At 58.6% G+C, this 24,403-nt stretch overlaps 1 protein-coding gene across 1 annotated transcript in view; it reads left to right on the forward strand.

The window, feature by feature from the left end:
* Positions 1 to 24,173, forward strand: part of SEZ6L (seizure related 6 homolog like) — a 36,974-nt gene extending 12,801 nt beyond the window's left edge. The window contains exons 3-18 of the mRNA XM_069031337.1: positions 9,642 to 10,388; positions 11,038 to 11,171; positions 14,516 to 14,708; positions 15,183 to 15,368; positions 15,756 to 15,921; positions 16,620 to 16,786; positions 17,308 to 17,502; positions 17,588 to 17,726; positions 19,402 to 19,598; positions 20,721 to 20,915; positions 21,036 to 21,227; positions 21,466 to 21,660; positions 21,961 to 21,993; positions 22,115 to 22,229; positions 22,430 to 22,532; positions 22,800 to 24,173. Coding sequence (XP_068887438.1) covers positions 9,642 to 10,388; positions 11,038 to 11,171; positions 14,516 to 14,708; positions 15,183 to 15,368; positions 15,756 to 15,921; positions 16,620 to 16,786; positions 17,308 to 17,502; positions 17,588 to 17,726; positions 19,402 to 19,598; positions 20,721 to 20,915; positions 21,036 to 21,227; positions 21,466 to 21,660; positions 21,961 to 21,993; positions 22,115 to 22,229; positions 22,430 to 22,532; positions 22,800 to 22,829 — 2,987 coding nt within the window. The 3' untranslated portion in view covers positions 22,830 to 24,173. The remainder of the gene's footprint in view (positions 1 to 9,641; positions 10,389 to 11,037; positions 11,172 to 14,515; positions 14,709 to 15,182; positions 15,369 to 15,755; positions 15,922 to 16,619; positions 16,787 to 17,307; positions 17,503 to 17,587; positions 17,727 to 19,401; positions 19,599 to 20,720; positions 20,916 to 21,035; positions 21,228 to 21,465; positions 21,661 to 21,960; positions 21,994 to 22,114; positions 22,230 to 22,429; positions 22,533 to 22,799) is intronic.
* Positions 24,174 to 24,403: the final 230 nt, after the last annotated feature.

A 24,403-nucleotide genomic window follows, 5' to 3' on the forward strand; every position in this document is an offset into this window, starting at 1 on the left:
CGGCGATGGAATTAGTTCTGCCAGGCCATCTTTAAAACACAAATCACTGATGGCTGATAGAGCTGACAATTAGTTATATAAAAACCAGTGTCACTGGGAACGAGGTGAGGGCTGAGCAACACCGGCAGCAGCCCAGGGATGGGTCCAGGGTGGGCTGGGTGGTCTCAGGGGCAGGGACATGGAGGGGGCTGAAGGCTGTGCCAGCCCCAAACCGCTGCTCTGCCCCCCTGAACAGCTCTGGTTTTAAGGAGAAAAAATTTTTTTTAAAGTTAAGAATTGATTTTCAGCCACATCTTGTTTGGGAGGAGGTTTCTTCCTGAAGGAGTGAGCCAGTGCAGGGGCACATCTGAGGGCTGGACACGGGGAAGTGCTGGGGGCTGCAATTCCCACATGGAGCTGCTGGCAGGATGTGCCAGTGGAGCTGCTCTGCTGCCACCCCCAAACTGGCCTGACATAATGCAGCAATGAAATGCAGGTTATTGCTTTTTTAGGAGGAAAAACCAAGGAATGGAGGGGGTAACAACCTGCACCAAGGCCAGGCTGGACAGGGCTTGGAGCAACCTGGTCTGTGGAAGGTGTCCCTGCCCATGGTATGGGGTAGAACTGGGCGGATTTAAGCTCCCTCCAACCCAAACCATTCTGGACTCTGTGGTTGTCTGATCACATCTGGCACTACTCCAGGCTGTGGAAGAGCATTTGGGAGCCCAGTGTGCCCCATCTCTCAGCCATCCTGGGCAGTTCTGAGCCGTGCCAGGTCCCGTGGGGCCAGCAGCGGGAATGGGAACGGGAACAGGGCACTGTGCCCCAGTTCCTGCCAGCCTCAGTGCACAGCCCGTGCCTGTGATCGATGGGGGCCAATAACTGTAATAACCACAGCCATCAGTAACCCTCCCTTTCCCTGCCTTCCCGATTGCCAGCAGCGGGGCCCTTCCCGAGCTGTCAGGAATCATTAGGCACCGGAGCTGCATCATTTCAGAGCAGGCAACAGGGTCCTTTCAAGGGCACCAGGCAGCACCAGGCAGTCCTGGTTCCTGCACGGTTCCTACACGGCCTCAGTGAGGGGAGAAAATGCAAAGAAAATCCTTGCCTGGGAAAAAAGGATTCTCCCTGCAAACTGATCCCAACGCCTGTCCCGACACATTGTCCGTGCAGGGAGAGCTGAGACTCCTCTGGGAGCAAGAAACGAGCCCTGCACAGGGGCTGGGAGGTGCAGGGGACTGAGGCACAGCCTGGGGCATGGGGAATGCCCAGATTGTCCCCTTCCCTCCTCCTGAGCAGCTCCAGCTCTGCTGCCTGCACGGTGTGATCCCGAGGGCTGCATCCCCGTGGTGGGAACAGCCCGGAGGAGTCCATGGGGAGAGCAGAAAACGCCGTGTGTGCCCTGTGCCAGCCGTCACCTGTGCCACCCTCACTGCTCTGAGGCACCTCTGCACCTTGGGAAGGCGGCCAGGACCTGATGGGCTTCAAGTCCTGCCTTGAGATGCCCCAGGGCAGCTTTTGGGGCACACCAAAAAAAAAAAAACCAAACAAATCTTTTGGGTTATCCCTGGACAAACCCAGGGAGGAGAGCAGCCATGGGCAGCAGTGCTGAGGCCACATCCTGCCCTGCTGCCAAGGGGGAGGAGTGACACCCCCGAGGTGCTGCCAGTCCCTGCTCCTCTCTCTGAGTCTGGACTGGAGCCACGCTGTGATTCCTGTTACATCCTGTGAAAGAAATATAAAGAGCTGCCAAACAGATTTAGCAGAGGCAGCTCAGCTCTCCCCCAGCCGCTGCAGGGGCTGTGCTGGGAGCTCAGGCAGGAGCCGAATCCTGCGGCTGCTCCAGCCAGGGAGAGCCGGGCTGTGCTGCTGCTCTGCTCACCTGCACCTCCAGTTGTCACCTCAGATTTCCAGTGCTGGAGTGGAAATCAAATCAAACTGAGCTGCAGACAGGTGGGACAGCAGAGGAGGTTGTGGACAGTCACATATTCCGTGGATGTGACCGCCTGGGAGTGAGCCCGTCAGTGATTTGTGGCCAGACACAGGAACAGTCCACTGTTGTCATCAGACTGAACTTTGTCTCTCCAGATGTTTTAGGGCTGTGTCTCCAGAAAGTGTTTCCCAGTGTCCCCAGGAGCAGGGATTTTGGCTGAACCCACTCCTGCATCCCTCCTGGGGATCACGCAAGAGGCAGTGCCAGGGCAGAGCACCCCAGCCGAGCCCTTGGCTGGTGCAGCACTGGCACTGAGAGGCGCTGGCACGGCAGGGACACAGCTGAGCAGAGCCAGCCAGGCAGGACACCCAGGAGTGCCCAGGAGCCCCCAGGATCTCCCACAGCAACTCAGCAGGAGCAGAGCAGGAGCTGCTCTCACAGGGCTGAGCTGCTCCCAAAGAGTTAATCCCAGCACTTGCTTCTCCAGATCTGCTCCGCTGCATCTTAACAGTGATGGGAGATTAATTATTTTAGCTGCAGAGAGCTGACTAGAACGGGGTTTTGTAGCTAAATATACTCTCTCTTTAGGAACCCATTTAATTTTATGCCCTGATGTAGACGGCTGGGCTGGATGATTGGTGAAGAAAGAAGGAGCTTCTCTTCCCCCTCTTCAATTTGTAGCCTGAAAAGCTGCCAAAACACTCAATTTCCTCTCCCCAGGTAGGCCCTGAAGAGTGAACATCCGAGCTGGAGAGCCTGGGAGAGGCACAGGAGGGATCTTCCTCCGCTCCTTCATCCCTCTGGCTGCCCCATCCCTGGAAGTGTCCAAGGCCAGGTTGGACAGGGCTTGGAGCAACCTGGGCTAGTGGAAGGTGTCCCTGCCCACGGCAAGGGTAGCACTGGATGATCTTTAAAGTTCTTTCCTAATGAACTTCCAAAGGAAACGAATTCCCCTTGAACCCAGCCTGTTAATTCCTTTCAGCTGGGTCTGTCTGCCTGTGACAAGGCACAGATGTGCTTTTCTTATGTTTGATATCATAAAACCCCATGATAAACTCAAATTATCACGTGCATCCAAGTTCCTCTCTCTCTAATGGCTTTGCTCTCCTGTTCCCTGGTCCCTACCAGTCCAGAATATCAGGATAATTCCTGCCCCCAGGAGCTGGGGATGCAGTGGGATCCAGCTGGCACCAGTCAGCACGGGACAGGTCGTGTCACTGCCATACTGCAAATCTCTTGATTCCTCCATAAATTGGATGAGCCTCTTTAATTCCTCTTCCTCGTTAGCTGCTGCTGCTGCTGCTGCTCCTCCCACACGCCTTCGGGAAGGAGCTGGGCAATTCCCAGCGTGAGCTGGGCTCATCCCTGGGGATTTGGGCTGGGAGCAACGCTGCAGTGAGAGGTGCCCAGGCTGGGGACACACGGGCTGTGGAGCCAGGGCACCGTGGGCAGGTGCCCCAAAGCCACAGGTGCCCGTGTGTGGCCAGAACAGATGCCAGGGAGTCAAAGTCTCATTGATTCCAGCTCCATGAAGCAGCAGTGGGGAGGAAAATCCATTTTCCTCCTAGCTTGGAGAAGTGTGTAATTTCCCGGCATCTGTCAGGCCTGTGTGGATCGTTACAGCAGTTACAGCTCCTCCCAAGCACAGGGAGAAGGGGGAGAGGTTTGCGAGTTTAATTCCCGCATTCCTTGTGGTGTCCTTGCTCCTGAGCCGAGCGAGCCAGGCACAGGCAGCGTGGATTCTCCAGTCAGGCACAAACAGGATCGATTTGCCACTAAATCAGGTTTCCAGGAGTGTTTTGCTGTTGGAATCTTGCCCCCACCTGCAGCAGTGGAGCCTGAACCTCCTGCTCCCACCCAGACCAGGAACCTCCTCACCCATAGCCAGTTTGGGGGGATTCCCCCCTGTCTCAGCCCAGGGCTGGGACCAAGTGTGGGTGTGGGTGTCTGGTGCCCCCAGGACCATGTCCCAGCCCCGTGTCCCCTGCCAGCACAGCAGGTCCCTAAGCCCCTTGGTACAGGCAGCAGGAGCAGGTGAAATCCCTCCCTTCCATCCCTGGAAGTGCCCAAGGCTGGGTTGGAAGGGGCTTGGAGCGAGTTTAGTGGAAGCCGTCCCTGCCCATGGCATGGGGGGTGGATGAGGTGATGTTTAAGGTTCCTTGCAGCTCAAACCATTCCAGGATTCGATGATTCCACGATTCTCTGCTCTCTGCCCTTCCCAGCAGAGGCGGGGTTGCCACTGGGCATGGAAGCTGGGTGGGCAGCGGGAGCAGAGCCTGGTCCTTCCCGGCCACGGCTCCTCGGGCTGGGCACCACTGCCAGCATCCTCACCCAGTAATGAGGGGTTTCCATGGCAACCTTATTTGAGCATCTCGAGTGACACAGATGTAAATTTTAAAATGAAATATTCAGACCACAGTCCTGTGAGCATAAATAAACCCCTGCACACGGGCAATTTAACAGCATTTTAAAGCAGCTCCGAAACTCCCCAGGGCCAGCGGAGTCTCTGTGGCATCGGGAAATTCATGGGAATGGAAAGAAAAGCGTCCTGACCCCTTCCTGCCCCAGGAATCCCAGCACCCAGCTGCATCCCAGCCTCATCCAGAGCGGCATCAAATCAACGAGGTGTGGGTCACACCTGCCCCGCAGAGGATGCAGCGCACAGGGACAGCCCAGGAGGGACAGCCAGGTGCCCCTGGAATGGGAGGAAAACCGCTCCAAACTTTCTTGGCCTCTGCTGCACGGTCTTCCTGAGCAAAAGCTGGGCATCTTTTTTCTTCTGGATCATCTCCTATTAATCCCTCTTTGGAACAGCCCAGGTTTTCCCATTGCACAGGACAGACCAGAGTCTGGAGGCTCCCAGCATTTCCAGACTCTCGCCAGCACTGGGCAGGACCCAGGGACGAGCACTGCTCCTTCACCCTTGTGCCACAGAGGAGAATGGCTCTCTGTTTTCTCCGACTGCGATGGGAATGTTTGGCTGAAATCCCTCCACAGCCCTCCCGTCCCTGCCTCACCTTTCCCAGGAAAGCGGCGCTGAAACTCCCGGTGCCGCGGGCAGCCCCAGCTCCGGCTGCGCTTCCCGGAGCTCCCACGGGGATGACTCAGCCGGATCGGATTGCTACGGTTTTATTTGCTTAGAGGGGGAGCTGACAGGATGCTCTTGAGGAAAACTTTTTTTTCTTTCCTGTTGGAAAAACTTAATCGGCTGAAATTGTAACTGCAGGAAAACCTGGGATTCACATCTCCTGCCTTCAAGGCTGCATCCGCCTGCGGGGACATTTGGAGAATGAAAGATTGTTTCAATTAAGGTTTTTCTGCTCTTCAAGATTCAAGGCCAAAAGCTTTTAAAATCTTAAACCAAACCAATCACAGCCAAGTGTTTTGATGGATACAACCTGCTTTTTCTCAGATCCTCCTTCCCACTCAAACCCGCTGTTTTCCTCCCTGAGGGTGAAATGTGTGTTGCATGCCCTAGAGGTTGGTGTGGGAAGAGGTGGGAGAGCAGGAGGTGCCCAGGGTGCCCCTTCCCACCCTGGTGATCCAGGGTTACACCAGGACCTGGCCTCGACATCCCTGCTTTATCCAAGATCTGGATCGGCTCTGGATGAACTCATCCCCAGCAGGAGTGATCCCGTTCCTCCCAGAGTGGCTTCTGCCAACCCTCCTGCACTGACCGTGTGGGAATGGGCAACTCCAGGAGCTCAGCCTGGGCCCAGAGGGTGCTGGGCAGTGCAGGATCAATCCCAGCTCTCCATGAGGGCTTGGATGTGATGCTGGCAGCAGCTCTGGGCAGGAGTAGCACAGCCCAGCACCCATGAATCCTCCTGAGCCCGTACACAGGCAGAGCTGAACACCACCATTAATAGTGCCTGGATCAGCTTTATTCATTTCTGCTACAATCAGATCCTAAACCCTTCCAGACAGTGATTCCTGAGCTGGAGCAATCCAGCTGCCCTCCCTGGAGCGAGTGCTCCCGGCGATACCATCGGCATTAGTAACGGGAGCCGGGATATGGCTACTCCTGCTCCAGCTCTTTCAGGAGCACAGCAGCAAAACGAGGCCTTTGTGGTTATTCCAGCATCCTTTTATCAGGCATTTGCAGCTCCCTAATTCCTCTAAGCCCCTCTGGCTGAGGTATCTCGGCAATCAGGTGTTGCCCGTGCTCTCCAGCCACAGCACCTCTGGAGCAGCACACGCGCCTTGGCCACGGCTGCCCACGGGACACGGGCCTGGCTGAGGGGTCCCGGGGACCCTCTCGCAAGGGGATGAAGCTTTGGGGCTGGGGAGGATGGGTTTGGTGCTGCTCGGGTGGGCGGGTGCTTGGCGTCCTGCCAACACCCAATGCCGTGTCTGGGTGAGAGGAGATGCTCCAGCAGCTCCTGCCCTGCCACCCCTCCTGTCCTGCTGCCTCTCCAGAGCCTGGTGCCACCACCCCAGCCCTGGGACGGGGCTGTGCCCCGCTGGCAGCTCCCACACGCAGCCCAGGCTCGGCACTGGCGCTTCCTCCTTGGCTAAGTATAAACCGCGGGGGCTGAGGCTGGTTGGAGACGTCCTCCCCGGAGCGCAGCTTCCTGCGCGGTGTTTGCACACAGCCGGCACCAGGCACAGCCCAGAATAGACCTGCAGACGAGCTGTCGTTCTGCGTTAAGGTCTCTTTGTGCTCCAAAGTGTCCCGGCCCTGCCTGGCCCGTGCCGCAGGAGCAGCCGCTGTGCCCACGCTGCCGCGCAGAGCACGGAGCCCCCGGTGCCAAGCTCGGGAGTAGCAAGGGCTGCAGGGCCACCGCGGAGGTTTCCATGGATTTGGAGAAGGCTCTCCAGTGCCGAACCGCCTGCGGAGAGCTCCTGATCGAGATACAAGATAAACCCCTTGTTCATCTCAATAGCGTTTATTTCCTCCAGAGCTGCCTTAGCAGATTAGATCAAGGTCAAACGTGACCATTTCCAGCAGCTCTGGATTGATCACTTGTGTGGAGCAGGATGGGTTTGCAGCTGGGGAGGGTCCTGCTCTGCCGGCCCTGACCCCAGCCCAGCTCCCTATGGGTCCATGATCACCCCATGGGCCTTGGAGGTGGCAGAACGGCTGCTGGAATTCAGATCAGTGTGGAAAGGATCTTCCCAAAGCCCACCCTGGAAACCCACTTCAGTCCTTCCTTAAGGATGAGGATACTCGGTTCTGCTTCCCAAGATGGGCCCCAGGCAGGAATGAGTGGGCAGGGGGCTACACTGGGGCTGCGGGGGCAGCACCGAGGTCCATGGGGGGGGAGCAGGGTCTGGCAGCCCAGGGAGGTGCTGGAGCACAGCTCGGGTTTGGGGGCGGTGATCAGTCAGGGGCTGAGATCGACAGCCAAGTCTCTTTCTGATAACGAGGAATAAGCCCTTATTGATCCCCGATGCTGGGGCCGTGTGCCTCCCCCTCCCCTGCTCCAGCCTGGCTGTGTCCCGCCCTGCCCGCTCCCCTGGAATGCGCATTTGCCCTTTACAAACTGCGGCGTGATTAGTGTCTCATTAAGGAGTCGCTTTACAGAGTGTTTTATTTCATGCTTTGTTAAGGACAGAATCAAGTAAATGCATCCTGGCAAAGGATCTAATAAGGAATTAGTCAGCTTTCCGAAAGCAGAAAATATGGTTTAAAGGCACAATCCATTAAGAATTAGGGTTCACATGACAAATAACCCGGGGATCCTGGGTTGGTGTTTTTGGGAACACATCAGGTTTAATCCTTGGCTGTCCTGCTGTGAGCTGGTGTCCCAGCATGTCCCAGTGTGTCCCAGTGTGTCCCAGCATGTCCCAGCGTGTCCCAGAGTGTCCCAGAGTGTCCCAGAGTGTCCCAGCATGTCCCACTGGCCAGTGAGCCCCCTCCCCTCCCAGGCCTGCGCTGCCTCCCCTCTGTCCGAGAGCCCCATCTTCTCCTGTCATGGACAAAACCTTTTGCTGCAGATCCCTAAAACTGTCACCTGGGCCATGGGAGAGCAACCACCGACTGCTCATCCCAGGCTTGGGATGTGAGAGGATGAGAAGAGCCCATGAGAGCCCTGCAAAATTTCTCAGGGAAGGAGAGCTGCCACTGGCATGGCCTTGGGGACATTTTCCCCCCAACAGCCCATGGCAGGATGCCCATGGAGGCCAGGATCAGCCCAGGGTGGGATGGAGAAGGAAGCAGAGACGTCGAAAAACAAGCAGAGGGTGTGGAAGCTCCCTGTCTGCCCCCCTGGAAGTGTGGGGACATCGAGGCACCCAACCTTCCTGGGGGGAGATTATTCAGAGCCGACACAAGCTGGTGGTTGCAGATGATGTGTGTGAAATGTCTCCTAATGTGCTCAGGGGATCGGTGATGGATTTGCTGAACCACTTGCTAATTAAGGAATTAATGCTTTAACTTATGGGAAACAGCAGGAGAGGCCAGGAAGCCCTCGGGGGCCGGGACAGGTTTGCTGGTGGCTGCAGCAGGGTGGTGGCAGCAGGGTGCAGTGGCTTGGGGCAGGCACAGCTCTGCCCCCGGCTATCCCAGGGGTAAAGGACCAGCCCAGGCACCAGGAGAGTGTCCAAGGACTCTTCTGGACCATGGAGCAGTGCAGGGACTGCCAGAGTTTTGCAGCTCCATCCTTCAGGCTAATTCACAAGCCTGTGCCTCTCCCTGTTGTGTTCCTTATCTTTGGTTCTTGCCAGAAACTGCTTCTATTTTCCAGAAGATGGAGCAAAGTCAGTTTTCAGTGCTGCTCGGTCCCTCTGCACGGGCTGCTCATGCCATCCCTCAGCTCCCCTGGCCAGTGTCACCCAGCAGTGTCCCTGTGTTTCAGGATTCACATCCAAAAGCTCCTTTTTTTTTTTTTTTTTTTTCTTTTCCCCTTTTCATGCCAGTCCTACCATAATGAGCAGAATTTGAAACAGAAATCATCAAGTTAAATGTGACCCAAGAGTTGTGCTTTTGTTTAAAGCACCTGTACAAACGAGGTGAGCCGAGGTTTATCAGGAATCTGCTTGGGAAGGAAACCTGGACTGCTGCTCCAGCCCCCATCCCATGGGGAGCTGGTACTGTGGTGGACACACATCCTGGCTGCCACCACGGGCACGTCACAGCAGCTTGAGCTGCTTTAGGGGTCAGTCAGTGCCTTCGTGTGCAGCCACAAAGGGGAGCATGAACCTGGGCAGCCCCAGGCCAGCAGTGGGGCTGGGGGCTTGCAGAGCCACCATGCCCACACAGGGACAGGGACCCTGCATTCTTGGGGCTCCAAACCCCCCCAGGGGAGCTGAGGGGGTTGGAATTATGGTCTTTAAGTACCGTGCATTAAGCGCTTTCCCTGGCAACTGCTGTTTCCATGGAAAGCGTTGACTCTCGGGCTCTTGGAGCTCTTTGAGGCATCTCACGGAGCTCACGGCGAATTCCAGCCCATGGATCACAGCCCGGTCACCTCAGGGTGCTGGATAAAGCTGTATTTATGCAATTACCCCCCTGGCCAGAGCGGTGCTGGGCGGCTTTGGTCACTCGCTCTTTCCTGCCATCCCTGTTCCCAGCAAATGTTGGGTTGGGTTTGCCCAACACGACGGTGCCTGAGGGGGTTCTGCCAAGGCGGGTGTGTTGTGCTGTGGGGGCCGGTTGTTCCTTCTTCGGGAAGTGGTGGGTGTTCCTTCAGCCACAGCTTCCTGGGGGCTGATTTCACGCCAGCAGCACAGCTCTAATTTCATGCCCAGCTTTGCCCAAATCCCACTTTTCCCTGTTTTTTTGCAGACAGCGGATCGGGGGCAGCGCTGGTGCCGGCCAGCCCGGACCCTCTCACTGCGGATGAGCCGGTGGAGAAGACGGGCGGTGGGGCTGCAGAGCTCGGGCACAGCACGGGTTTGACTGGTGGAGCTGAGGATTTTGGGCATGTTGTGGGCTCAGACCCTGGAGCCGGGCAGCTGGGGCAGGGCACTGCCCTCAACCTGCTGCCGGCACCGGAGGACGGTGCCGCGCCGGCGGAGGAGACCACGCAGCTGCTGCAGAGCCACGTCCTGCCTATGGCCACCGCTGCCCCCAGACCCGATGCCAGACAAACTTCCCCTGTTAAGAAAAAGCCACCGACTCTAAAGCAAGTAAATACAGGAAGGAAGCACCCAAGGCTGAAGCCCACCCTGGCAGGGCCCCCCGGAGCTGCCTCCCCAGCCAGCCCACGGAGCTCCAGGCTCCCCACGGCCGCCCCGGAGCTGCGGGTGCCAGCAGAGGACACGGAGCAGAGCCCCCCCGAGCTGCCCTGGGGGGACCAGACGACCACCAGCCGCCCCACGCTGCAGATGTCCCCTTCCACACTGCCCCCAGCGCTCCCTGACAGCACGGGGGATGCTGGAGAGGCTCCGACGGCGGCTCCCGCTGGCGCTGCCGTTATCCCAACAAACAGCGCGGACAGGGACGCGCACGGGTCCGCGTCGGAGGAGAGCCAGGAAACCACCACGTCCACCATCGTCACCACCACCGTCACAACCACGGAGCCCACCCCGGGTGAGCTGAGCTGAGCACGGGACTGTGGCACTGGTGGGGAGCATGTCTGGGTTTAGGCAGCCCCCCAAAATCACGTCACCACCCAGGTTTGGGGGGCTGCCTAAAATCTGCTCTGCATGCACTTCATGGTTGGAAGGATGAAATATTTCTCCAATGAGGAAAGGTTGGGAGAGGTGGGAGAAGATTCCAGGGAGAGCTTAGAGCCCCTTCCAGTTCCTAAAGGGGCTTCAAGAGAGCTCAAAAGGGACTTGGGACAAGGGCCTGGAGTGATGGGATGAGGGGAAATGGTTTCCCAGTGCCAGAGAGAAGGGTTAGATGGGATATTGGGAAGAAATTCTTCCCTATGAGGGTGGGGAGGCCCTGGCACAGGATGCCCAGAGAAGCTGTGGCTGCCCCTGAATCTTAGGAAGTGTCCAAGGCCAGGTTGGATGGGGCTTGGAGCAACCTGGGCTAGTGGAAGGTGTCCCTGCCCATGGCCAGGGGTGGAAAAAAACGGGCTTTAATTTCCCTTCCAACCCAAACCACTCTGTGATTCCGTGATTCCATGGGGTCACTGACGGAGCAGGGACCGGGATGCTGGGTTTTGGGGTGTGGGAGAGAAGTGCCAGGTGGCTGTCCCTCGGTGTGACCCAGCTGTGTGTCCCCCCAGTGCTCTGCAGCATGAGCTTCCATGACCCCGAGGGCTACATCGACTCCACGGATTACCCCCCGCTCCCCCTGCATGGGTACCTGCAGTGCACCTACAACGTCACCGTCTACACCGGCTACGGCGTCGAGCTCCAGGTGAGCTGTGCCTTGGGGGGCATCCCCACAGCCAGACCCCCCTGGTCACGGCAGCAAGTGATGCCAAGCGCCCACAGCCTTGGGCATCTCTGCCCACTTGATAAAACACCCCTTTCCAGGGAAAAAGTAGATTTTTCTGAGCTCTTGTAATAAATGAACTCTGGGATGCAGCTGGAACATCCTGAATGTCAGTGATGACCAAACCCTTTAAATGTCATGCAATTAATTCAGCCAAGAGGCACTGGCAGCAGGTTGTGAAAACGGCACTTGATGGGAAGGGGCCACCAGCCCCCTGCTCTCTGCAGCCTCCATTTGCTGGGAGGGGTTTGGGTGGCCCCGAGGGTGCTGGAAGCCCAGGAGGGCAGCCCAGGTTCCCTCTCTGGTGGGTGCAGGTGCTCAGCAAACGCCCACTCCTCAGAGCAGGGGGTCTCACCCAGGCTGATGTGCACCATCAGCTCCCCCCAAAATGAGCATCCCTCAGCCTGGCGAGGCTGCGAGCGGGGCAGGGGCCTCTGCACATTCCAAACGCTCTCTGGGTCAAACCATCCCAGGATTCCCATGCTCCCTGCAATCCTTTCTTCTTGCGTTTTCTCCACGTCACCACTTGCATGCCATGAAAATCCCTCCACTTTGAATTTGTGTAATTGAAAGTGCACATTAAAAGGAGCAGGAGTTCCAGCGGGGTTGTCCCCACTGTCCCCACTTGCCTGTCCCCGCAGGCAAGAGCTGGCCCCCAGGGCACGAGGCTGCTGTGGCTGGCAGCCCTGGTGGGGAGGTTGCCCTGGGCACAGCAGTGGTGCAGGTTGAGCACTGGGGAGTCTGAGCAGCTCTGCCACTTTTCCAAGGCAGTGGAAAAGTAACTGGACACGGCAACTGTCTCCTCAGATCCACGGGGTGCTAAAGACAGGCTGCTCTGCTGTAAATTCACCTCTGTCCTTAATCCATCAGGTGACACCGCTCCTGACCTCACTCCTTTGCGAGCTGAGGTTTTAATGGAGCATAAAATTGGCCTCTCCACCCCCCCAAGCTTTGCATTTCGCTTTGCTGATGCTTCGGAGCATTTCAGACAAATTAAATCACAACAGCAGGTCGGTGCTGGTGGAGCATGCCTTCATCTGCAGCTGGCAGTGCCCTGTGCTGCATCACCGCGGGCTCGGGGCTCGGAGGTGAATTCCAAAGGGAAGGCTCTGGATAAACCAGAGTGTGGGGTTTGGGGTCCCATCGGAGGGGTTTGGATTTGATTCCCAGCTCCTCTAGCAGGGAGGTGCTGCCTCTTACCCTGGGAATCTCATTAAAGGCATCTGCAAGAGCAAAGAGAAGCCCCTGGGGCAGGAACCCCTGCGTGGGCAGTCACCTCTCACTGCAGGGGCTGTGGGACAGCCTGGCGGTGGCCGAAATGCCTGCGGCATTCCTGCCCTGCCCAGAACTGCTCCTGCCGGCACTGGGAGCCATTCAGGAGGACACAGGGACCCTCTACTTCCTTTGGAGCCAGACCCCCACTCACTGCAGGGAAATCTGCCCTTGGGGAGGAGGGGACACAAAGCCTGGATGTCAGGCATGGTCCTGAGAAAGGCTGGGAGCTGCCCCGGGTTGTGTGAGAGCTCGGGGTCCCTGCTCAGCTCAGTGCCCACCCCTGCACCCCTCACAGCATCCCAGGGAGAGCCATGTCCCTGCCTGTGCCACAGCAGCCCTGGGAGCTGGGAGCAGCCAGTTCTCCGAATGCTTCGTGAAATTCTATTTATTTTTAAAATTCTTGAATCTTCTTGTCAGGAAATAGAATTTCCCTTAAGAGGCTTTCCAGTGGGTGAGCGAGGCTGGCAGCCTGACTCAAGGATCCCTCCTGCTTTCCCCAGACTCTGGAGGAGCTGCTGCCGGTGCAGGCTGTGATTGAAGTCCAAGCCCATGCTCCCAGCCCCTGGCAGGAGCTCGCACATATGGTCCCTCTCGCTGGGCTGATGGTCCCTGGCATGGGGCCACAGCATATTCTGCGCTCGCTGGTTACTCCAGGCTCCTCTGGGAATGCCAGCCTGGTGCTGGCACAGGGAATGGCACTCGTGGTGACACTCTGCTCCGCAAGGCTTTACCGAGGGTGGCTGATGGTGGAGCCGAGGGGGTGTCCCGTGACACCCAGCACTGACCCCCAGCCTCCTCCCTTCTGCAGAGCTCTGCCTGCTCCAGCTGCTCCCCTGAATCCCCTTCCCAATTTCCTGGAGTGATTTGGCTCCGTGTCATGTGCGTGGTGCCACCATCAGTGGAGGGAGCCAGCTGGGGAACAGGTTTGGCTTGAAGGGATTGCAGAACAAAATCTGCTGGAAACACCTTGGAAAAATCTTTGCGGGGATCCAGACCCAGCTGGGGAAGCAAAGCTCTGTCCCAGTGGGAGCTGGGGAAAATTGTTGGCATTTTATGGAGCCCACTTAGATCCCTGGACTCCAAATAATTCACCCAAATAACACCTAATTCATCCCATTTTTTAATAATTAGATCTGAGCCATCCCAGCAGCCACAGTGTGTGCTGGCCATGCTGGGGAGGCACTTTTTTGGGACAACATCTGGAAAAGAAGTGACCCAGGGCAGCTTGGGGACCAGAGTTGCACTTGGCCCGTGCTCCTGACAATGCTTTTCCCTGCCAGGACCCAGCTGCGAAATAAGGCACCATCAGCTCCTCTTGGAATGCAACGCAGGCTGGGGTCAACTTAGGCACGCTCTGAACCAGCCTGGGGATGTTAATTCAGCTTTGCAGTGAGGAATGGGCTTTTCCAGGGATTTTCCTTCGGGAGCAGGCTCAGGATGCTGAGGGCTGAGGGTGGCTCCATGCAGTGCCCTTGGAGCCAGGGACATCCTGGCCCTGTGTGCCAGGGGGAGGTGGGCACGGTGGTGACAACAGCCACAAATCCCTCCAGTCACAACATCGTCGGGAGCGCTCCCAATCACGGCTGGGCTGCTGCTAAATATAGAGCCCCGGGCCTCGCACACTCAGGGAAACAAACGGTCTGATGAGCATCTTTCTGCTGAAATACGAGCCCATTTATTAAGCTAAATGGACGTGAAATGTAAATGTGAGGTTACTGCTCAGCTATTTCCAAATAATAATTAAAGCCTTTTGGAACTACTCATTAGATGCACTATGTGGCTCCCCGTGCACTCCCCGGTGGGGTGAGGGATCCTGGGGAAGATTGCTGGAGCACGGGGTGGGTGGTGAGCACCAAACCCTGAGGAGTGCCCTGGTTTGGTCGCAGCACTGTGCTGGTGGGATGCTCTGTGGGTCTGTGTGACAGGGCTGGGATGTGACCACCGGGGCTCCCACCCTGCCCCCACAGCTCACAGGGCTCTGCTCCCCGCAGGTGAAGAGCGTGAACCTGTCGGACGGGGAGGTGCTGTCCATCCGCGGCGTGGACGGCGACGCCCTGGTGGTCTTGGCCAACCAGACCCTGCTGGTGGAGGGCCAGGTGATCCGCAGCCCCACCAACACCATCTCCGTCTACTTCCGCACCTTCCAGGACGATGTGGTGGGGACCTTCCAGCTCCACTACCAGGGTGGGTGTGTCCCCGACATGGGTGGGAGGATGGTGGGCTGTGCCCTCACAGATCAGCCACGCTCCTGTTTCACCCTCTGCCCGTGCCCAGAGCATTGCCTGGGGTGGGTTGAGGTGTTGTGCCCAAGGTGGAGGGTTCAATGTACCCAGATGTCCCCAACCTGGTGCTGGCTGTGCCACTCATACCCACCTTGCCCTGTTTCTGTCCCCGTGCAGCAGCTCCTCCTGCACACACTCACACTGCCAGTCTATTTTTTACCTCGAAGAGCTGTAAAAAATAAATGAGTTCCAGCAAATTATTTTTAAAATAGAAACTGGGTCTGGGCAAGAGCAGTAACAGGTGGGGAAGCAGCAGCAGTGGGGGGTTGGTGGTGCTCTGCCGTTGGTCTGTGTGACATGTGGGCACATCCAGCACGTCCCCACGGGGCGGCTGGGAGCAGCTGAGCCCTGAGCTCCCAACGTGTGCCTGTTCCAGTGTTTATGCTGAGCTGCAACTTCCCACGGAGACCCGACTTCGGAGACGTGACGGTGATGGATCTGCACTCGGGTGGCATTGCTCACTTCCACTGTCACCTGGGCTACGAGCTGCAGGGCCCCCGCATGCTGACCTGCATCAACGCGTCCCGGCCGCACTGGAGCAGCCCTGAGCCCATCTGCTCAGGTACCTGCACATCCCAGCCCCAGGCATATGGAAAATTGGGCTCTGCTGAGGAAAACATGAGTCCCTTTCTTTGCCCCGTGAGATGAATGCGGTCCTGGGAGGGGGTGAGAGTGATGCCCAGTCCTGCACAGAGCACGGCCTGAGGTGGTCAGGCAGTGACAGCAGAATCTGTCCCCTCGTTAGGCAGCAAAGGGAAAGGAAATTAAGATTTTATGGGCGTGTGTGAGTATAAACACGCATTTGTGAGGATAAATATGTACAGACAGAGCAAAGCAGAGCCAGACAAGAGCTTTGTGCACTGGGGACTCTGAGGAGAGCTGGGCAGAGAGGAGCACAGATGCCAGGGTCCCCATGCCCATGCCAGCGGGGTTGTGCTCTGTGTTGCAGCTCCCTGTGGAGGGACAGTCCACAATGCCACCATCGGCCGCGTGCTGTCCCCCAGCTACAGCGGGAACCAGTCTGGCAGCATGTACTGCGTGTGGGCCATCGGGGCCCCCCCGGGCCAGAAGCTGCACCTGCACTTCGAGAAGCTCCTGCTGACCGAGAAGGACAGGTGAGGATCCAGGAGCTGTTTCCCCACAGCCCTGGGACTGCAGGGAGCTTCCAGGGGGTTCCAGGGGGCTTCTTCTGCATAAGCGAGGAGCAGGGCCTTTTGCTGGGCGCTAAATATAGAAAAATGGAATTATTTGGGTTGGAAAAGCCCGCTAATGTCATTGAGTTCAACTGTTCCCCAGCACTGCTAAGGCCACCACTAAACCATGTCTTCATGTGCCACATTTACATGGCTGTTTAACCCCTCCAGGGATGGCGACTCCACCACTGCCCTTGGCAGCTGTTTCTACGCTTGACAGCCCTTTTGGGGAAGAAATTTTCCCTGATATCCAGTCTAAACCTCCCCTGACGCAAGCCATTTTCTCTTGTCCCATCCTTTGCTCCCTGTGAGCAGAGCCTGACCCCACCTGGCTGCCTCCTGCCAGGGAGTTGTGCAGAGCCACAAGGTCCCCCCTGAGCCTCCTTTTCTCCAGGCTGAGCCCCTTTCCCAGCTCCCTCAGCCACTCCTGGTACTCCAGACCCTTCCCCAGCTCCATTCCCTTTCCTGGACACGCTCCAGATCTGTCTTGGAGAGAAGGGCTCAGAATATACCAAACTTTGGAAGCTCCCAGCTGGTCCCAGCTGCTCCACCTCACCCTCCCTGTGTCCAGGTGGGACTCAGGGACGCTGTCCCGAGTGACATTCCCCGTTGCCCTGCAGGATGGTGGTGTACAGCGGGGACACCAACCGCTCGGCCGTGCTCTACGACTCCCTGCGCGCCGACAGCGTCCCCTTCGAGGGCGTCATCAGTGACGGCTCCTCCATCAGGATCGACTTCCTCGCCGAGGAGCCCGCGGCCGCCACGGCCTTCAACATCCGCTTCGAAGGTGCTGTGTCCCCGTGGTGGGACATGAGGGCAGTGCCCGGCTCAGCCAGGACACCCAGCCCCAGGGGGCAGCTACAGACTCCTGGCTGCACGAAGGGTCCCGGCTGTCCCCAGCATGGGCAGTCCTGGTGCCCGTCTGTAGCTCCCGGTGTCATTTAAGTGGATCCCACTGCAGGATCGTTCCCACAGGACCCCTATGGCCCTGAGCAGGCTCAGTAGCTCATAGCAATCCCAGGGTGGATGGCTTAGCATCTCCAGCTTGGGAAACACTGCCTGGCACATCCCTAGAGCTGATCCACCACGGGAGTGGGGTTTGGTTAGGCCTGCACGGCTCAGAACAGATAAATTGTTGTTAATCCTAATTGCCTGTAAAACACTCCATGGAAGAGGCCATGCATGCAGGTGGGGGATGCAGGGGTCAGGTTCTCATGGGGACAGCAGCAGGGCCTGGGGGTCACCCAGGGAAGCTCAGGGAGCAGGGAGAAGCTCCATGTCCCTACAGCTAACGGGGTTCTCTTCCAGCCTTTGAGCGCGGCCACTGCTACGAGCCCTACATCCAGAACGGGAACTTCACCACCTCCGACCCCACCTACAACCTGGGCACCACCGTGGAGTTCACCTGTGACCCTGGGCACTCCCTGGAGCAGGGCCCTGCCATCATCGAGTGCATCAACATGCGGGACCCCTACTGGAATGACACGGAGCCGCTGTGCCGAGGTCAGTCCTGCCCCTGGGCCGTGCTGGGTGTGGGCTGAGCACCCCTGGGCCCCCGCTGAGCCCTGCCCACCCCTTGCCCCCACAGCCACATGTGGAGGGGAGCTGACTGCCGTGGCTGGGGTGATCCTGTCCCCCAACTGGCCGGAGCCCTACACAGAGGGGGAGGATTGCATCTGGAGGATCCACGTGGGCGAGGAGAAGCGGCTCTTCCTGGACATCCAGCTGTGAGTAGCCCAGGACCCCAGTGTCTGTCTCTGCCCTTCTTTGCTGCAGTATCCTGCTCCCCTCGCCCCAGGGATCTGAGCCACAATGGAATCCCAGAATCCCAGAATGGTTTGGGTTGGAGGGACCTTGCAGCTGATCTCCCATGGGCAGGGACACCTTCCACTAGCCCAGGTTGCTCCAAGCCCCGTCCAGCCTGGCCTTGGACACTTCCAGGGATCCAGGGGCAGCCACAGCTTCTCTGGGCACCCTGTGCCAGGGCCTCATCTCCCTCACAGGGAAGAGCCTTGCCATGTCCTGTTCTCCCCCTCAGAGCTTCCATAATCCCCTTTGATGCGCTTGACACCCTGGGCAGGACTGAATGGTGCTCCCTGAGTTCAAAGCACCATTACACCATCCACAGCAGCAGTTAATTGCTGCTCCAGTGGCTTTGGAATTCTCCACAGGGAGTGGTGCCACAGCAGAATGTGGCCATGTGCTACTGGGGTGACACCCAGCACATCAGGAGCTGGGTCACATGGGGTTAGGAGAGCCTGGGGGCATCCGTGAGATGGAAACAGCTTGATCTTTGGGCTGGATGTGAAATACGGGCAGTAAGGGAGCGAAGCCACCCAGAAAGCCCAGGCTGAAAATGCTGGGGTCAGAGGGGAATAGGATCCAGTGTCAGATTGGGAGCTCTTGGCATGGTAATGCTGCTGCTGCAGCGGGAGCCTCCTTTGATGCTATTTTGGGTTTTCAAGAGGAGGACGTGTTTCAAGTAGAGGCTTAGAGTCATAAAGATTTTAAAGCTCCCCATAAAATCCCAAGTCGGAGCTCCCAGCACACCTCTCCCAGCTCCGTGGGGTGCTCGGGCTGAGCAGAACTGGAGGCCAAGAGATTTGAAATCATCAGGCATAAATGTCACTGAGAAAATCGTGTTTGACAGAAAGCAGAGATTTACTACAAATGTCAGCTTGCCATGGGGATTAGCTGGGCTCCCTCCAAGAATATTCCTAATAAAACGTTTGGGTATCAGCTCAAGTGTCTCCTGTGGGGCCAGGAGCATCCTGGTGCTCTCCTCTAGCCTTCTTGCCCCTGGGCAAGGGGAGGAGGGTTGTCCCTGTCCCAGTCCCTCCTGTGCCACCAAGGCAGCAGCGCACTGGTGCCGGCCGTGCTCCCAGCCCTGGGGAGCCTTGCTGGGACACGGACACGGCAGGACAGCGAGCAGGGAAGGGGTGTCAGTGCCCACCCTTGGGGTTGATGTGGTCGTTCACCCACGCTGCCAGCCCCGGGCACCCAGAGAACCCTCCCAGCACCAGAGCCGTGGCGTGTGCATCCATCCCCTGCCCTTGGCCTTGGAGCGGGGGGAGAGGAGCGAGATCCCCCATCCCCTTCGGCTCAGGGGCAGCCGCATCCCCGGGGTGGACGGAGGCTGCAGCCGGCGCTGCCCGGTGTCCCCGGCCGTCCCCGCCATCCGCGGGCCACCACTGCGCTCTGGTGGCCGCGGGGACAAGCGCGGCACCGCCGGGACCGGCACTTCCAAGCGCGGGGTCCCGGGAGCCGCCGGCACCGCCCGGCCTCGAGGCCCCGGAGGGAGGTGACCCGGAGGGAGGTCACCGGCTGGCCCTTGAGCCCCACATGTTGCGTCCTGCCCGGGCTCCCGGCACACGCTGCTCTCTAATCAAACTCTCCTCTCAGCCTGAACATCACCAACAGCGACATCCTCACCATCTACGACGGGGACGAGCTCTCCGCCCGCATCCTGGGGCAGTACGTTGGCAGCAGCGGCCCCCAGAAGCTCTACTCCTCCAGCCCCGACCTCACCATCCAGTTCCACTCAGACCCTGCCGGGCTCATCTTCGGGAAAGGGCAAGGATTCATCATGAACTACATAGGTACGGGGAGCAGGGTGCTGGCCTGGGGATGTGACACACGGCCAGCCCAGACTGTCCAGGTGCTGGGTCTGGAAGCAGGGAGCATCACTGTGCACCCCCTCCATCCCGCCCAGCTCCTGCAAACCCCCAGCCCAGCTCCGGGTCTCGGGTCAGTCACTTCTGGGTGTCCCTGTATGTCTCCCCTCCTTCAGGCTGGCAACAAGGCAGTTTTGGTCTCTGTTAGCCTTGCTGTGGCTCAGAGGGAAAGAAATTGCTGGAAATTGGGATGCAGAATCCCCACACACACCCTGTCAGGCATGAGCTGATGGCAGGGGTGGTCACTGAAGCCAGTCCCTGGGTGGGCTCCTGAGATGGATGTTCCCAGCTCCCATCTCTTTGCTCCAGAGGGGCTCAGACTGCACCTGGAGACATCTGCTCCACTGTCCTTCGGGGCAGCCGTGCCTGCCAGGCTGGGGCTGTGGGTGCCCACAGCAGGGACAAGGACCGGGAAGGGCGCTCCATCCCCACAGCTGCCTGTGGCCTCTGGCTGCCTCTCCCACACCCTGCTTCCCCTGCCAGGCTCCTTCCAGGCGTGTTTTCCTCGCACTGCTGACAGCCCTGGCTACGACAAACAGAGCGAGCTGCAATGCAGAGCACCTGGGAGGCTGCAGGGCCCTCCTCGGTGCTCTGCAGCACACGGGGCTGGGGAGGGCAAGGCACAACCCCTCCCCTGAGCAAACCAGCCCGGGAGGAGCAAGGAACAAACCCTCCCCAGAGCAAACCAGCTGTGCCATGACCATGGCGCTGGCACCTCTCCTGCACCCACAGCCAGAGCTGAGCCTGGTGCTCCCAGGTTGTCCTGACCCCAGCATGGACACTGCCCCATTTTCACCAGCCCAGCCCTCTGCCTGCCTCTAGGGTCAGGACCAGGGAGGTTTCAAAGAGCCCCTGTCCCCTGCTGCTGCCCTTTCCCTGTGCCCAGGGGATGCTGCCCACAGACCAGCTGCTAGCCATGGCCACGGCATTTGTGGGGAGGGACAGGCCCTTGGGAAGAGCCATGTGTCCAGCTGTGGTGGCTCAGAGGAGGGTTGTGCTGCGGGGTCCCGCTCGATGGGTGACAGCCAGAATCCCTCCTGGCTGCAGAGGTGTCCCGCAACGACTCCTGCTCCGACCTGCCCGAGATCCAGAACGGCTGGAAGACCACGTCACACACGGAGCTGGTGAGAGGGGCCAAGATCACCTACCAGTGTGACCCGGGCTATGACATCGTGGGCAGTGACACCCTCACCTGCCAGTGGGACCTCAGCTGGAGCAGCGACCCCCCCTTCTGTGAAAAGAGTGAGTGCCCCAGCAGGAAGGTGCTGCTGTCCCTGTCCCACACCCTGTAACAGCACCGGTCCCGCTCCAAGGGGTTCCCTGCTCCGAGGGTCTCCCCGCTCATCCATCCTCTGTCCCCAGTTATGTACTGCACGGACCCGGGGGAGGTGGAGCACTCCACCCGCCTCATCTCAGACCCGGTGCTGCTGGTGGGCACCACCATCCAGTACACCTGCAACCCCGGCTTCGTGCTGGAGGGCAGCTCCCTGCTCACCTGCTACAGCCGCGAGACCGGCACCCCCATCTGGACCTCGCGGCTCCCGCACTGCGTCTGTAAGTCCGGCTGGTCTCTCCTGCTCCCCTGCAGTCCAGCTCCTCTCTGGGAGTCCTGGGCAGCTCTTTCCTGCAGCCAGGACCTTGCCCAGCTGCGGGGAGGTGGTGTAGAGCCTTGAGCTACCTGGAAGCAGAGTGAAGGGAGAGTTTGGGTGTTTCCTCACTGCCCTCAGGCTCCTTCTCTCCCTCGGCAGCCCAAGCCCTGGGCTCACCCTGGATGTGTTTCATTCCCTTTCAGCTGAGGAGTCGCTTGCCTGTGATAACCCAGGACTGCCAGAAAACGGGTACCAAATTCTTTATAAGCGCCTCTACCTGCCAGGAGAGTCCCTGACCTTCATGTGCTATGAAGGCTTTGAACTCATGGGGGAGGTGACCATCAAATGCATCCTGGGCCAGCCATCCCACTGGAGCGGCCCCCTGCCCATCTGCAAAGGTAACAGGGAGAGGGATGGGGCCAAGGGGACAGCCAACACCTCTGTCCCCAACCTGGGACAGCCCGGGGACCTTGGTTTGGCTGCAGACCCCAGCTGGGAGCTGAACTCAGCTGAGACCTGGAGCTTCCCTGGATCTGGGCTCTGCTCAGCCCAGCCTGCTCAGTCCTGGCCACGTGCTTACAGACACCAAGAGCTTATTAAAAACTGGGAGTTCGCAGCGTGGGGGCAGGAGATCCCAGGTTTGGGTTCCCCAGCAGGCAACCCAGCTACAGACCAGTAACTCTCCATCTCTCTTCCAGTGAACCAAGACAGCTTTGAACACGCTCTGGAAGGTGAGTGCCGTGGGTTTCCTGGATGTGCAGGATCCCGGTGGAGCCTGGGAGGAGAGGGAGAGGCAGAGAGGGGATCACACGGTGCCTGCAAATGCCAGCATAATAGATCTTGTCCTTTCAGTAGCAGAAGCTGCCGCAGAGACGTCGCTCGAGGGGGGAAACATGGCCTTGGCCATCTTCATCCCGGTGCTGATCATCTCCCTGCTGCTGGGAGGAGCATACATCTATCTCACCAGGTGGGGCTGCAGGGGGCTGGCACAGAGCTGGGGAGCACGGCCAGGGCTGGCTCAGCATCGCCCATGCCAGCCACACGCCCCGGGCATGGTGCTGGGTGTGCTCCGGAGTGCCCAGGGAGGAGCTGGGATGGGGGGATGTGGAAGATGGGACTGGTCTGGAATCGGTCCGTGCAGCCCAGTGACTCCACCTCTCCCTGCAGGTGTCGGTACTACTCCAGCCTCCGCCTGCCCCTCATGTACTCCCACCCCTACAGCCAGATCACGGTAGAAACGGAGTTTGACAACCCGATTTACGAGACAGGGGTGAGTCCTGCTGTGCCTGTCCCCGCTGAGGACACTCCTGAGGGGCTTGGCTGGGTGGGCAGCCAGGGCATGAGTCCAGCCAGGCTGCTGTGGGGCATGAGTCCATCCGTGTGGGTTGGGAGGCACAGGGGGCTGTGGGGTCCTGGCTGCGAGGGCATCACTCCCCTGGGAACAAAATAACATGCAGGATCTCTCTTTCTGCCTGGGAACGGGGAGATGATCCTGAAATGCAGCTGCTGCCCTCAACTGGCTTTTCCTTGCTTGCAGGAAACACGAGAATACGAGGTTTCGATATAAGGACAGCGGTAAGAGAGTCTCCAGCAGCGAACTTAATGTGCTCTCATAGAACTTCCTCAGTAACTAATCCAGAGACCACGTGGAGTTTGGTTGGACCCCCGGACCTGCTGTTGTCTTTCCTTTTGCCTCTCTATTGAAGATTTTACTGTTTTCTTCACTGTATTTATTCTATTTAAACTGCGATAGGTGTGCTGCCCAGCCCTGGGCACAGGCAGCAGTGGGAGCCGGGGCAGAGCTGGGTCCTGGTGAGGCCAGGGGGGCACGGGGGCACTGCTGTGTCCCCCTCCATGGTGGAGTGTCCCCCTCCATGGTGGAATGTCCCCCTCCATGGCAGAGCATCCCCTGGCACTGCCCACACAGACGCAGGGGGATTTTTGCGGTTCTGATGTTGTTAAAAATTAAAGATGTCTCCATTGCAAGAGCCTGCGGTTGATTGCTGGGAGCTGAGGTAGCGCAGGGTCCCCCACAGGGTCCCACCCCGCAGCTCCCGGCTCCCCAAGTGAGACTCTCCCCCGGGGGGCTCGGGGGGCACCGGCACAGGGACCATCCTCGCTGCAGGGCTCAGGAGAGCAGGGACAGCCCGGCACACACGAGGTACGTGCTGCTTTCTTTTCCCACTTGGTTTTGGATGTGGAGAGGCAGCGAGCCAGGACTCCGGGGTGATGCTCTGCGGAGAAGCACCAACCAGTGCCACCCAGCCACCCTGGAAGCCGCCCTGGAATGAGCAGAGCTCCCAGCCGGTGCCTCTCTGCTCTCTGCCCGTTGTTCCTCTCCAGCAGCACTTCCCATCACCCTGCCAGGAACATCCTGACCCGGCACGGCCGGATGTCACCTTTTGCCCCCCCGGCAGCATCTCAGGGTAAGCGGGCTGGGCTGGGCTCCCTGGCTCCTGCTGCAGGAGGGGCCCGGCCGAGCTGTGCTGCGCAGCCCACTCCACACATCCCAGATCCGCACCTGGCTGGGTCCCACAGCCGGGCAGGGGGTGAAGGGGGAGGTGTTGGGAAGAAGAGGCAGGTGGGATGTGCGGAGGCCTCAGCAAAGGAGCTCTGTGGGGAGCAGAACAGGCAGAAATCGGCCCCTCAATTCCACCCTTGCCATCCCCCTGCGCTCCTTCACTGCATCACCCCTGCCAGAGCTACACAGAGGTGGGGACACGGACCCCAAAGGGCCACCCCATCCCTGTTGTCACCCCCAGCCAGCCCTGGGGGAGGGCAGCGAAGCCACCGCCACGTCCTTGGCTGCTGGTTGTCCTTCTTTTGTCCTTGTAGAACAATCGCAAGCACGGGAGGCTGGGTGAGCTCGGGGTGGTTGGTGCAGCTCTGCAGTGTACAGCTGGGATTTAGGGGTTTTCCTTTCAAAACAACGAATGTGTGTTTGTAATTTGTAACGGTTAAAAAGAAAAACAAACAAAAAAAAAAGAGAAAAAAAAAAAAAAGAGAAAAAAAATGTGCCAAAAACTGTACGAAGCATTTCATTTCCCTTCATACATGTCTGTTTTTATAAGAACAATGTGAAAATTGCTGGGATTAAATATTTTTGAACATGATAAAGTAGTTCCGTGGGAAGCTCTAGCG

This window comes from Aphelocoma coerulescens, chromosome 15, assembly GCF_041296385.1.
Source record: "Aphelocoma coerulescens isolate FSJ_1873_10779 chromosome 15, UR_Acoe_1.0, whole genome shotgun sequence".
Classification (NCBI taxonomy): domain Eukaryota; kingdom Metazoa; phylum Chordata; class Aves; order Passeriformes; family Corvidae; genus Aphelocoma; species Aphelocoma coerulescens.